The sequence below is a fragment of the Myxine glutinosa genome, chromosome 11 (assembly GCF_964187855.1).
Source record: "Myxine glutinosa chromosome 11, kmMyxGlut1.1, whole genome shotgun sequence".
NCBI lineage: Eukaryota > Metazoa > Chordata > Myxini > Myxiniformes > Myxinidae > Myxine > Myxine glutinosa.
Genome location: NC_136271.1, coordinates 7,532,859 through 7,545,643, shown reverse-complemented (window position 1 = coordinate 7,545,643; position 12,785 = coordinate 7,532,859). Strand labels below are relative to the sequence as shown.

Sequence of the window (12,785 nt, the reverse complement as noted above, 5' to 3'; positions counted from 1 at the left end):
ACATATTAAAGTAGCGGCAGTTTTGTGTCGATTACGTCACTACGTCTCTGATGTCATTACGATGTCTGACTGTCACCGACAGACATTTTAATTTACTAGTACACTCGCTCACTACGGGAGGGGCAGGAAAGGTCATTCCTCTTTGGGGTATATAGATTATAGTCTCTCTATGGTCGGGTCTCAAGAACATTGGGCATGTGTTCATTTCCCAGGTTTCTTGTGGAGAGATCGCCAAGTGGTTTAAACATTCGAGCAAGCACTTCATTCAAAACCGTTAAGGAATGGCTGGCCTGGCAAGCGCTAGCAAGCTGCTTAGTAAATGAGCACACCTCCAACCCTTGTGGGGTATATAGATTATCGTCTCTCTATGGTCTGGTCTCAAGAACATTGGGTGTGTGTTCATTTACCAAGTTTCTTGTGGAGAGATCGCCAAGTGGTTTAAACATTCGAGCAAGCACTTCATTCAAAACCGTTAAGGAACGGCTGCCTTGGCAAGCGCTAGCTAGCTGCTTGGTAAATGAGCACAACCCCAACAATTGTGGGGTATGTAGACTACAGTAGATCTTCGCTCAGTTCTGTAAGTAAAACTTACCTCATGGATGTCGGGATTCCTCCAAATTTCTTTGTTTAATGTTATAAGCAGCATTAGCGACTGTTTAAAAAGCTAATAATACGTGTTTGTGGTTTATAATATTTTACAAGGCCGGCTACGCCGCTGTTAGACTTTTGGTCTTGTTTTATCGACTACATGCCCGGCCTTCAGCATTTCTTGATAAAAGAGACGCAATGTAGCACTAGACAGGCTCTGAGTGGTGATGATAAAAATATTTATTTTGTACTTGAGATTGAGCACTTTGCTGAAGAGGTATGATACCAGTGAGCACCATTGCGGTGCAGGGTTCACATAAAGGTGACGTTGAATGGACTTCAGCCTGGACCCGTGGCGGAGGCTTCCAATGTTGGGAAAAGACTGTCCGCCTTCAGCCAAAGGCAGGCTCAGAATGCCCAAGGAAACCCAATGTTTACCATTCCAAAAGTAGTTCAATAACTTTCTCTGCATCTTAACCAGGAATACTACCTTTGGAATGATGAACTTTTTCATACTTTTTCCCCTCGGAGACTTCGGAGTGTTTCTGCCCTCCAATACAAGACTTTCAATAGCTCACTCCAGTCTCTCAACTTCACTTCTATCTTGTCCTCCAAGGTGCTGCAGGTAATGAGTGGTGAGCACCCACAGGAAGTGGACAAATGCACCCACAAATATTTCAGCCCATTTCGACTCCAGGTCAATTCCTGAAAAGGTGTTTGGAGCTCTGTGATCTGCACTGGTCCAATCAGAAGCCCAGATTCAGAAGCCCAGAATAAACGGCTTGCACATCACCTGTATCACCTGGCAAACACTAGAATATAGGTTCTCAAAGTGGTCCCTACCGCCCCCCCCCCCCCCAGGTGAGTGCTGGGAACTTTCAGGGGGACGCTCCAGTGTCCATGGGCGGCAGGGGGGTGCTGGCAATGACTTGGGGGGTACTGGCGATTTAGAGGAGCAGCGGCGATTTGGAGTGCTCATTGGGCTTCCTGCAGTCTGAACAGGTTACCCGGCGCCATCCGGCAAATTGGCCATCCAATCAACGACCACATTCTTTCCCCCTTCGCATGGTTTTTATGATCACATATTCGCTGATGTCGTGTAGGTATTTTCTTGTCCATACATGCTCACGCAACAAACATGATAGTTTATGACACCAGCGAAATACTATTGGCCGACAATGCGGCCAATAGTACAACACTAATTTTTGTCACGTGGTGCCATTTCAACCAATCGTCTTGCAAGAATCTTTTTATGTGGGATATAATACACTCTATTCGTGCTGGACTATTCAACGTGCCTGGTTCAACTTTACAGCCTGGCCTTGCCAGCACAGACATTGGGCAAGGTATGAACAGTCAGTGTTAGCGCTGGTGTTAGTCTTTCGACATTTTGGCGTGTTGATTTCGTGATTCAAAAAAGCTTCACGTCCGGTCGGCTTCAAGATGTCGGCCTCAAAGAAAAAGTGTTGTCAGTATTCCGTTGAATACATCAAGTATGGATTCATTCCATCTCCGACGAACAAACAGTTATCGATGTGTTTGTTGTGTGGTATCGCGCTGTTCAATGAAGCAATGAAACCATCTCGACTGAGCGAGCACCTGAGTAAAAAGCACAGTGATGAGGCTCGCGCAGAGGTCAGCCATTTCCAATCGCTGAAAGAGAAATTTGAGAAGCGATCCACGGTAACGACGATGTTCAAAGCCAGCCAAAAGCTCGTGGATAAAGGACTGGAAGCGTCGTATAAGCTTTCATTGCTCATCGCCAGATCTGGAAAACCGTATTCAATCGGCGAACAGTTGATCAAACCAGCTGTTGGGGAAGTGATAAAAAACCGTTATGGGCCAGGATCCGAATCCAGTTCTCTCGTCGATTGCGCTCAGCAATGATTCCGTGGCCAGGCGGATTGATGAAATGTCATCAGATGTAGAAGATAAGCTGTGTAGTGAGCTGGGAAGCACACACTTCGCCATCCAGCTGGATGAGTCCACTTTGCGTGACAGTGAAGCTCTGTTACTCTGCTACGTTCGCTTCATCCGTGATCAGGAAATGGTGGAAGAAATGTTGTTTGCCCGCTCTCTTCAGACCGATACGAAGGGTTCTTCCATCTTCCAAACGTTGGAGAAGTACTTTTCTGATAAGAACATACCGATGGAGAACATTCTCGCTTGCGCGACGGACGGGGCACCAGTGATGGTTGGCCGCCAGCGTGGTTTTATTGCGCTTCTGAAGAACCAGGTACCGTCCGTGTTCGCCATTCACTGTGTCGTGCACCGCCAGCATCTTGTAGCAAAAGCTCTCAGCACCAGACTTCATACATCACTCCAAACAGTAATCAAAGCAGTGAATAAAATCAAGGTGTCGTCTCTGCATGATCGGCTGTTTCGTCAGCTTTGCCAGAAGAACGATGAGGCATTCAAGCGGCTCCTGTTGCATACCGAAGTTCGATTGTTGTCCAAAAGCACTTGTTTGACCCATTTCCATGCCCTCTTCTCAACAGTGGTCGAGTTTCTGTCGGAAATTGATCCGGAGCTATCGGAGAAAGTGAATGCGATTGAGCATGATGTGGCTTACCTCACGGACATATTCAGTATACTGAATGATGTCAACAAACAACTCCAGGGTGACCATATGACGCTGATTAAAGCAAATAAAGTGATCGGCGCGTTCGTAACCAAGTCCAAGGCGACTCTGCACAGGGAAACCCTCAGCCGCAGAGATATGTACCACTTTCCCCGGTTGGCAAAGGAAACTGCTGTTTCTGATGAAGAGCTGCTCGTTTATTGCAATCACCTTGAGAAGATTCGTGGAGATGTGGAGCAGCGTTTCAGAGACATGCGCGAACTGTCAGTGCTAGCATGGGTGATCAACCCATTCAAATGTGACATTCAAGATGTGAAGCACAAATTACAGGACGAAATTATCAACCTCCACAATGATGATGAGGCGAAGGCAAGATTCTCGCAGCATGAATACGGCAAATTCTGGATTCTGGAGCAGGGTGGATACCCCGCAATGTGGACAGAGGCAGAACTGCTGCTGATGGCGTTCCCCACATCATACCTCGTTGAGAGAGGGTTCAGCGCCATGATGGTGCTGCTGACCAAGTATCGAAACCGCCTTGACATTACCAAGAGGGGCGATCTGCGTCTCTACCTCACTGAGATGGAGCCAGACGTTCGTAATCTCGCAGCGAGAAATCAGGCCCACCCTTCACACCAACGGTATTTGGGCCTGTGATAACAGAATCCCAGTTTGCCTCACCTGGACCTGTTGTGCTGAAAAATTTTAGGTCGTGAAAATAAAATAAAAAGCAAAGTAAAATAAATTAAAATATCATTCAGAAAATGCAATGAAATTGTGTCCAAGTTGAACCCAGGTGCCATGCTGCCTCTGACCACTGAGGGGCTCCCATAAGAACTCGGACGGATAGCGCTCCGACCATTCCTGTGACATTTATTCTGTGTGGTAGTGATACTCAGATGGTGCGTATTACTAGATGTTCCAGGCTTGCTTGTACCAATTGCACATCCATCATTACTTCTATGATTACTGTATACTGATATGATGCTTGTTGATTTCTTGCAGGTGTTGCTAGAGATCGATTCTGAAATTAAACCTACTATTGGGACAATGTTGTAGATCTGATTCTTACAACAGAAAATATTTGGCTTCTGTTATTTTTGCTTCCTATCTACATAAATTATGGGTGTCCGCCCACGAACGATAGGACAAGGGGGGCATTGGGCCGGTCCAAGAGGGCAGAAGGGGGCGGTAGTCCAAAAAAGTTTGAGAACCACTGCACTAGAACGTCACCTGCATATGCAGAAAGTACGAGGTGCCCTGTTGTGTGGCACCACGATGCCAGGTAATGTTCTCCTCACCAAACAAAGGTTCGAACAGTAATTCGGGTAGGAATTAGTTAATTGTTATTGGTGCCGGCGATAACTCGCCTACTCTTCGCGAATCGTCCGTACTTCATGTCTTTAACATCTACCAACTAATGCTGACAGATGGAACATCCGAGGGACGTCACACACATTGAGGCAATCGATGTCACTCAACGAGTGAAAACCTTTAATCCGTTCATTCGTACCTGGCATAGGATGTCCCGCAGGTAGCCCCCGCACTCAGGGTACGAGTCGCGCGGTAGTCGATCGGCCAAGGACCAGAAGCGCCTCTCGATCCTCCGGTCGTGTTCCGAATCGCAGCAGCCGAAGTCCCCGTAGTCGAAGGCGCCGCAAAAGGAGAGCAGAGGTTGCGGCTTGAATGGAGGTTTGAAGTCGAGACACTGCGGGTGTGACCGGCACGGAACGGCCCAAAGGTCGAGCACGAGCAGCAGCAAAAAGGCGCCAACTGAGGGGAGCGCGTCGCGGGCCCTCACGACCCGAAACGACATGTTACCTCAGACTCAGAGCGGCTCCTCCATTCGAGGTCAGTCGGTGTCGCTGGGGGTCGCCCCTGTGGACTTTGCTCCTGGAATTCTCTTTGCGAGAAACTTTGTCCTCCCCTTTCCCTGTCGATGTCGGAGCGAGTTCGTTAGACGGGCGGACAACGATCTAGCAAACAATGGAGTGCACACGGGAGAGCCGCGGCGCGAAGAAGAGCGAAATGGAATGTTCCCGGATAATAAATAAATAAACAACTCCGATGAGCGGTGAGTGATCACGTGACGCCCGAGGTCCACAATACAATCTTCAAGAATGGACCTGGTGACCGAATTACCCCTCCAGGAATTGTAGAATTTGTCTCAGGAATTTCACCAGAATACGTGTTGTGGTCAGCGAACGGTCATCTATTTATTACGTACGCCAATATGATGGAATCCTCCTGTCCTCCACACCAACCCCACCCCCCAATTTCGCCACGTTGTCCCTTCCATTCCCTTTCTCCCATTTCACTCCAAATGCCTTCCCCTTCTCTCCTCATTTCTCCCATGCCCCCAACTTCTCTCTTAACATCCTCCCTTTTCCTTTTCTACTGGATAAGGGTTGAGGGGGAAGAGTGGGATCACAATTTCCCCCAAATTGGTGTTTGTTGTAATATATTCCTTATATCTTACGAGTACATGATGGGAATGTCGCACAGGACGAGGCTGATAGGCCATCATTATTGTGCCACATGTACACACCCATAACCCCAATGCAATCGCATTCACTCAATGGGTAGTGGGGCAACAGGGGGAGGGCAGGGACAAAGATGGGCATCACATATACAACAACAACAGCAATCACAGCATATGGGGATAGACCAAATAATTATATATTTTTAGGAGAGGAAAGCTTGGTGACGTTTGAATTAATTATTAAATGAAGATACACGATATGTCGACGTGGCACAAAACCTACAACTCAGAGAATCGATATCTCCAGATACCAAGACAAAGACAACACAACATGCACGTACAACGCACAAACATCATCCAATTCCTACGCCCCTGACATATCCACAAGCATCGCTTAACGAAATAACTATCCAATTCCATTTCAAAACCTATCTAGAATCCCTGCTGCTATATCATCTTCCCAGGAACACAGTGCCGTACATTAATGACTCTCCATGTAAAAATATCTCTTTACTTCCTAACTTCACTCTCCTCCTATTTACTCCCATTGGCCATCACCTCCAATCTGGTAAAGACGCTTGTGCAGGAGTTAGAACATTGAACGGAATAAGGAACAGTGGAAGGAGAGAGGAGGAACACACAAACGGCAGGGATGAGGGACAAAATAGAGGGAGAACAATCATGTTCTCATTCATTCATTCATTCATTCATTCATTCATTCTTCTTAACAGATCTCCTTATAGTAATTTCACAAGTAGAAGGTCCAACGTCGCTCCTGCCCTGCTCATGGCTAAGTCTGTCTGAACCCGAATGGGTCGCTTCACACTTAACCCCTTTAATGGCACAGCTCTGTTCTTCTTCAAATACAGCGACCAATTCGGAATGCACCTGGAGAGTTCATAGAACACCTTACTGCGCGCAGTCTTGAGAAACCAGGACATGGGCGGAGTCAGCGAGCGGCAAATTTGATTGGTCGAGATGATATAAAATGCCGTAATATTTTGTACAAGTACCGATAAATGGAAGGGTTTTGAAAGTGCCAAAAGGTTGATTTGTGTTCTACCTTGTTTACGTGTACAATTAAATTGAATTAAAATAAAGATTTAAAGGTTGGAGGAAATTGATTTTCAGAAGTTCACCGCCGTTCATACGGCGTCTTATACACCAACATATCTAACACGTTACATTAGTTATTTGTGCCTGTTGTTTGTGTCCTTTATGACATCCTTAAAAACAGAAGGTTTCCTGATTGGAATGAATTTAAATTTTGTTTGACTGCCAGACAGGCAGACAGAGTAAAATAAACAATTAACTCTCCAAGAAGTTCTGTCACTCAAGCTTTTGGGTCTCACCATGGTCTTTCCTGGGAAAACCACATTTCAAATCTGGCCTCCAAAGCCAGTCGCCGACTGGGCATCCTCCGTCGTGCGAAGTCCTTCCTCGGCACACCTGAGCTCCTCACCACATACAAGGCTTTCATCCGCAGCTCAATGGAGTACTGCTCTCCCCTCTGGGCCGGTGCTCCTGCCTCACACCTAGCTCGTCTTCACGCTGTTGAAACCAAAGCGTTCAGAATCATTGGAATCTCCCGCGATGAAGCTAACTCCAAGGGCCTTTCACTTACTCACCGCAGGCATGTTGGTGGTCTTTCCGTCTTCTACCGACTCCTCTCCGGCCTTGCCCCCCCCAGCTCTCTCTGGGCTCTGTCCCCCAAATATTCCTACAGGCAGGGCCGGCGCTCCCATTAGGCCAACTAGGCAGCCGCCTAGGGCGCAGACATCAGAGGGGCGCATTACTGAACCTTAAAGGGTCACAGTTTTATACAAATTATTGTTTTAAGACCGGTCACAGTATACCGAGTGCCCTTTAGTTCAAAATGATTTGTGTGCCAAAATATTTTATTTTGTATCTGCGAAAGATAATCAAAGATTGAGTATTTAGAATTTTGATTTTGCACATCTAAAACTTATTGCTCAAACCAAAAACTGTTTTGTTTATCTGTAATTTCCATTCACACACTCATAAAGGGACCACTTTCTTTATTTTGCATTGCAAACCACATGGAGTGTCATTTTTTTTTAAGTGAAAGCCCATTTGCCCCAAAGCGTGGGGTAACAGGGCCACTGCCATATTAATGGACATTGCGCCTTTACTATTGGTGCTGTTGGCATCTTGCGGTATTTATTCTTGCAATTTAAAATAAATTTAGCAGTTTCAAGTTTTCTGCTTTTTCTTTTTTTCTACAAAACATCTGTTTTTAAAAATCGAAGTTGGCAATTTTTTTTGGGGGGTGGGGGGGGGGGGGAGGGGATGCAAGTAGCTGGCCTTGCCTAGGGCGCAAAATAGTCTGGCACCGGCCCTGCCTACAGGTCGCGCAAGATCTGCCTGCAACCCTCTTATAGTTAAACTGCCAAAATCAAGACTCTCTGCTCATCTTCACTCCTTCATTCCTCTTTTCTCCCACCTTTGGAACAAACTCCCTCACTCTCTTCAATCCCACTCCACCCTCCAGGTCTTTAAACAGCTGTTCACCACCATCTCTTATCCTCCCCCATCCAAAACCTTAATCTTTTCTACCCCCGCTAATTTTGGTCCCTTTGTGTTTTACACCTCTCCCCCCCCCCCCCCCCCTTCCCACGCCTCCTCCACCCAAGCCCTCTCCCTCCCACACTTCTCCATGCTCTCAAATGTTGTGGTTGTGTGCTTCCCCTTCTCTCCCCATCTTGTTTTCCGCTCCCTCTTTTTGTATATTTTGTTTGTCTGGTTGATTTGTTTGTGAAATAAATGTTAGCTCTTTCACGAGCCTCGATTCAGTATACAAAAAAAAACCCCAAAAAAAACCTCCTCTCTGCACATGCGCAATCGGGACGTCTCAGCCAACCAAATTCAGAGCCAACGTACCGTCGTGTCTGAGGCTCCTGTTAAGGCAGAAACCTCAGTGCCGGGACCTTTCATCTCAGGAGATGGCCCAAACGGTCTTTTGTTGCACTGCTTCAATGAATTATAACGTTACCGTCCCCAAGGATCATTCAATTGGGCTGAAATTGACGGCAAATGCACACGGGAAGCAGACAGACATCTCAAACACGTTTTCTTACCTTTTAAATGATTTATTTTGTGAATTAAGCAGGAAGGAGGGTAAAGAAGATGCTAGAAACAAAAACGGAATGAACCAAGCGCGTCAAACGGACACAAAGGTAAATCATAATATTCAAACTTAAGTTTCTTATTATAATAGAGCAAACGTATATGGTTATGTATGTTTATATGCGACGAAAACGTCTTCTTCTTCAAATAAATTTAATTCTTCAAACACCCTCTTAATTAACCCTCTTAATTACGTTTAGACTGCTGAGACCCCTCAGACCTTTGACACCCTTTAATTCCACCAAGACCCCTGAAGTCCCAAAATACCCTTAAAGACCTAAAATATCCTGAAGACCCAAAACACCCCAAAGACCCAAAATAGCCTTGAAGGCCCTGAGGTTCGAAAATACCCTGAAGACCCCAAAGACCCAAAATACCCAAAATCCCCGAAGACCCGGAAGACCTAAAAGACCCCAAAGACCCAAAACACCCAGAATACCCAAAACACTCTGAAGACCACAAAGACCTTGAAGACCAAAAATACCCCAAAGACCCAAAACACCCCAATGACCCAAAATACCCTTGAAGGTCCTGAAGACCCAAAAGACCCCGAAGACTTAGACCCAAAATACCCAAAGACCTAAAACACCCTGAAGACCCAAATACCCTTAAAGACCTAAAGGAACCAAAAGACCCTAAAGACCCAAAATCCCCTAAAGACATCGAAGACCCTGAAGATACAAAAGACACTGAAGACCCCGAAGACCCAAAACACCCTGAAGACCCAGGAAGACCCAAAGACCCCAAACACCCTGAAGACCCCCAAAGACCCTTAAAGATAATTTAGACCAAAAATACCCTTAAATACCAAGAAGAACCAAAATACCCCCAAAGACTCTTAAAGACCCATCAGAAACAAAAGACCCTTAAGACCCAAAAGCCCCTGAAGACACCAAAGACCATGAAGACCCAAAACACCCCAAAGACCCAAAGTAGTCTTAAAGGCCCAGAGGATCCAAATGACCCTGAAGACCCAAAATGGCCCTGAAGACCCAAAACACCATGAAGACCCAAAAGACACCGAAATGGTCAAAGATGCCTATCCCTCTGAAACGAAGTGTGGTGAGGCGCGCCAAGCGCGCCGAGTCACGCTAGTATGTACAATGATTGGAAATAAAGTAATTCCTAACCCACTAAGGGCGTTACGGATCACACTGGTACAACAAGACGATAATGCAGTCGAGACTTCCCTTTTCTCTGTTGCGCAGGGTGGACACTGGACTCAAAGCAGCCCGCTTCGGAAACAAGGTGCGAGACGAGAGCCAGTGATGAGTAGCTCCCAAGATGCCAGAAGCCCAAAATAACACGATCCCCCTGGTCTGCCCTTCATCCTCTTTCTCCTCCTCCAAAAACACAGGGTGATCCCCAGCTTGGGGTAATTCACCCAGAGCCAAAGCCACAATCAGTCTCCTCCAAAACTCCTATGTGAACAGCTTGCTCTCATGTGCTCTTTTCATATAGTCAGGCAGATAGGTGTATCCATCATAAGAATTGTGGGTTTAGACGTACAAGCATGAAATTTGGCACAGTCATAGATAATAATCTAATGAATAATTCCAGATATGGACCCACTGCGAAAACGTCCTATGGTAGCCATGGCGGCCATTTTACAAAATGGCCGTTTTGACCGCGATTATTTTTTACCGGACGACACAAATGCTTCTTTATGTTCTAATGAAATGACTCTAGATACACATATATGCCATAATTGTATTCTCCAAATGACCACAATTTGCATTTGTGTTGCCAGCAATGTCAATTAACCCACCAAGCACTGTAACGGTAACTTATATTACTAGATAGTTCCAGTTTGATCTTGTTTATACGTCACAATTTTCTCCACCACACTGGCACAAAGCGGTACATTTCAAACTAGCTTGTTTGCACTTGCATCATCCCTTGCAACCCTTTTTGCATTTACAACAAATCAGCTCCCTTGATGAAATGCTGGCTTCAGGAAGCATGGACCACAGGGGTTTCCAGTTGTGGGGATCGATCCATCCCCAATCCCCAGGTGAGGGCAGATCCATAACAACCTCGAGCATGTTTCCCCAGCAGTGGCCACCCGTGTACACAGCCCTCTTGATTTGTTGTACCAGGGCTCCTCTGGTAGGGGGAATAGCTTGCATGGCTCGTCCTTTCTTCGTGAAGAGTGCCTGTCGAGCTTCGTCTATGTTGACGAGATTGCTGGTGCGATCGTAAAGAAGAATGGTGAACCGCTCGAGCACTGCCACAACGTCATCAGAGATGTCTGCTGTCCCCGTGGAGAGATGAACTAACGCTGGCGTCAATTCGTCAAATACTTTCCAGGTATCCCAGGCTGTATTCTTGCCCCGTGTATTAAATGACGAGACTGTGTCACACCCTGTGTATGCATGGAACATCGGGAGGGCCTGTGACTTATCTGGTCCGAGGAATGCTGCAATTTCATGTGCTGGAATATACCTGAAGTGCTGGCCTGTCCCAAAGGCCACCCAAAGCTCCTGGATTTTGAGTTTGGTTGTTGCTGCCACAGCCAATACCACTATATCTGTATCCACCGTACGCAGAAGAATTTTCTGAAATCCATCACGGACTGCATCCGCGAGATGTATCATCATTCGACATTCGACAACTCTTAGACATTTCGCTGTTCGAAACACCAACTGAAAAAAAAGATAAGATACGATAACAAGTTGCAATAAATAAATAAAAACTTTATTTAATTTGCTAATTTGCACTTTATTTAATTTACTAATTTGCACTAATTTGCATTAAAATGATACGTGGGACATTTTTTCAACTATTTAACATAGCAAATCATTTTCTACACATTTTTCCTATCTATAGACACCAATGAGAAGTATATTTCGGGGGGGTGCACGAGACCCCTATCTAGCCACTAGACTAAAAGCGGCCATTTTGTAAAATGGCCGCCACGGCTACCATAGGACGTTTTCGCGGTGGGTCCATATCTGGAATTATTCATTAGACTATTATCTATGACTGTGCCAAATTTCATGCTTGTACGTATAAACCCACAATTGTTACACCTATCTGCCTGACTAATAGGGGGCTTCGATCCTGATCTCTCTCGAACACACGAGGCCCCTTCTTCTTCCTCGTCATCATCTCCTGGTCTTTATTGAGTTTCTTCTTCCGCCTGGGCGGAGTTTTCCTCTGGCCATCCCACCCATGGGGCAGTGCCAATAAAAACAAATGCATGATGGCACTTCTTGCTCCACAGCACATTATGCTGCCATGGCTGACACACACTGGCCAGACGGACCATGATGGCCTTTTGCACATGTGACACATATGCCACTCTCGTGAGAATTTTTCACCTGGCCCCGCCTTACATCCACAAAATTAATGTCTAACCTGTCTATAAATTACATATGCTGCCTACTCAGCATCATGTGCGACAAACGACTTACTCTGACAGGTTCCTGTTACATGGCAATCGAGCCTACTCAAAACACATTGACAATACTACACTTACCACAGTCTAGCTATTGAACCCCCCGCCTCACCCCCCCCCCCCCTTCAATGTAAAAGTACTGCTAAACTTCAGGTTCATATTTCCAACAGATCATATTTGCCATTAATGCCAGTCTGAGCAATCAAATTTTCCTTCCCTCAGAAAACAGTGTGGGAGTGAGTTGTAAAAAAAAAAGACTGGAATTTCCCATTCAGTCATTGTGTTTGCATGAATTTTATGCCAACCCCCAACCCCCTGTCCTTGTTGGCAGTGTGTGTGTTTCTTGCATAACATCTGTGTCGGTTTCTTGCGTAACGTCTTTTATTTGCACCTGTCTTTGGAAATGTTTTGCTAGGTGGGTTAGGAATACCTTCTCTGGCTTGCTGTTTTCGTGTTTGAATACAAATTGGATTTTATAGTCTGTTGAACTTTTCATGTATTCAGCCAATTCAGTTAGTCAAGTTCCATATGTCCAAATTTCAAGGTTCATTCTGATTTTCTGGAGATTTGTCACCATTTACATTATT

General features: G+C 45.8%; 1 protein-coding gene across 2 annotated transcripts in view; it reads right to left on the bottom strand.

The window, feature by feature from the left end:
* Window positions 1-5,493, bottom strand: part of LOC137413288 (HHIP-like protein 1) — a 50,363-nt gene extending 44,870 nt beyond the window's left edge. Inside the window, exon 1 of one of the 2 annotated variants that reach the window (XM_078786371.1) lies at window positions 4,683-5,493. In XM_078786371.1, coding sequence (XP_078642497.1) covers window positions 4,683-4,985 — 303 coding nt within the window. In that variant the 5' untranslated portion in view covers window positions 4,986-5,493. The remainder of the gene's footprint in view (window positions 1-4,682) is intronic. The other variant, XM_078786372.1, reaches the window with a different exon arrangement.
* Window positions 5,494-12,785: the final 7,292 nt, after the last annotated feature.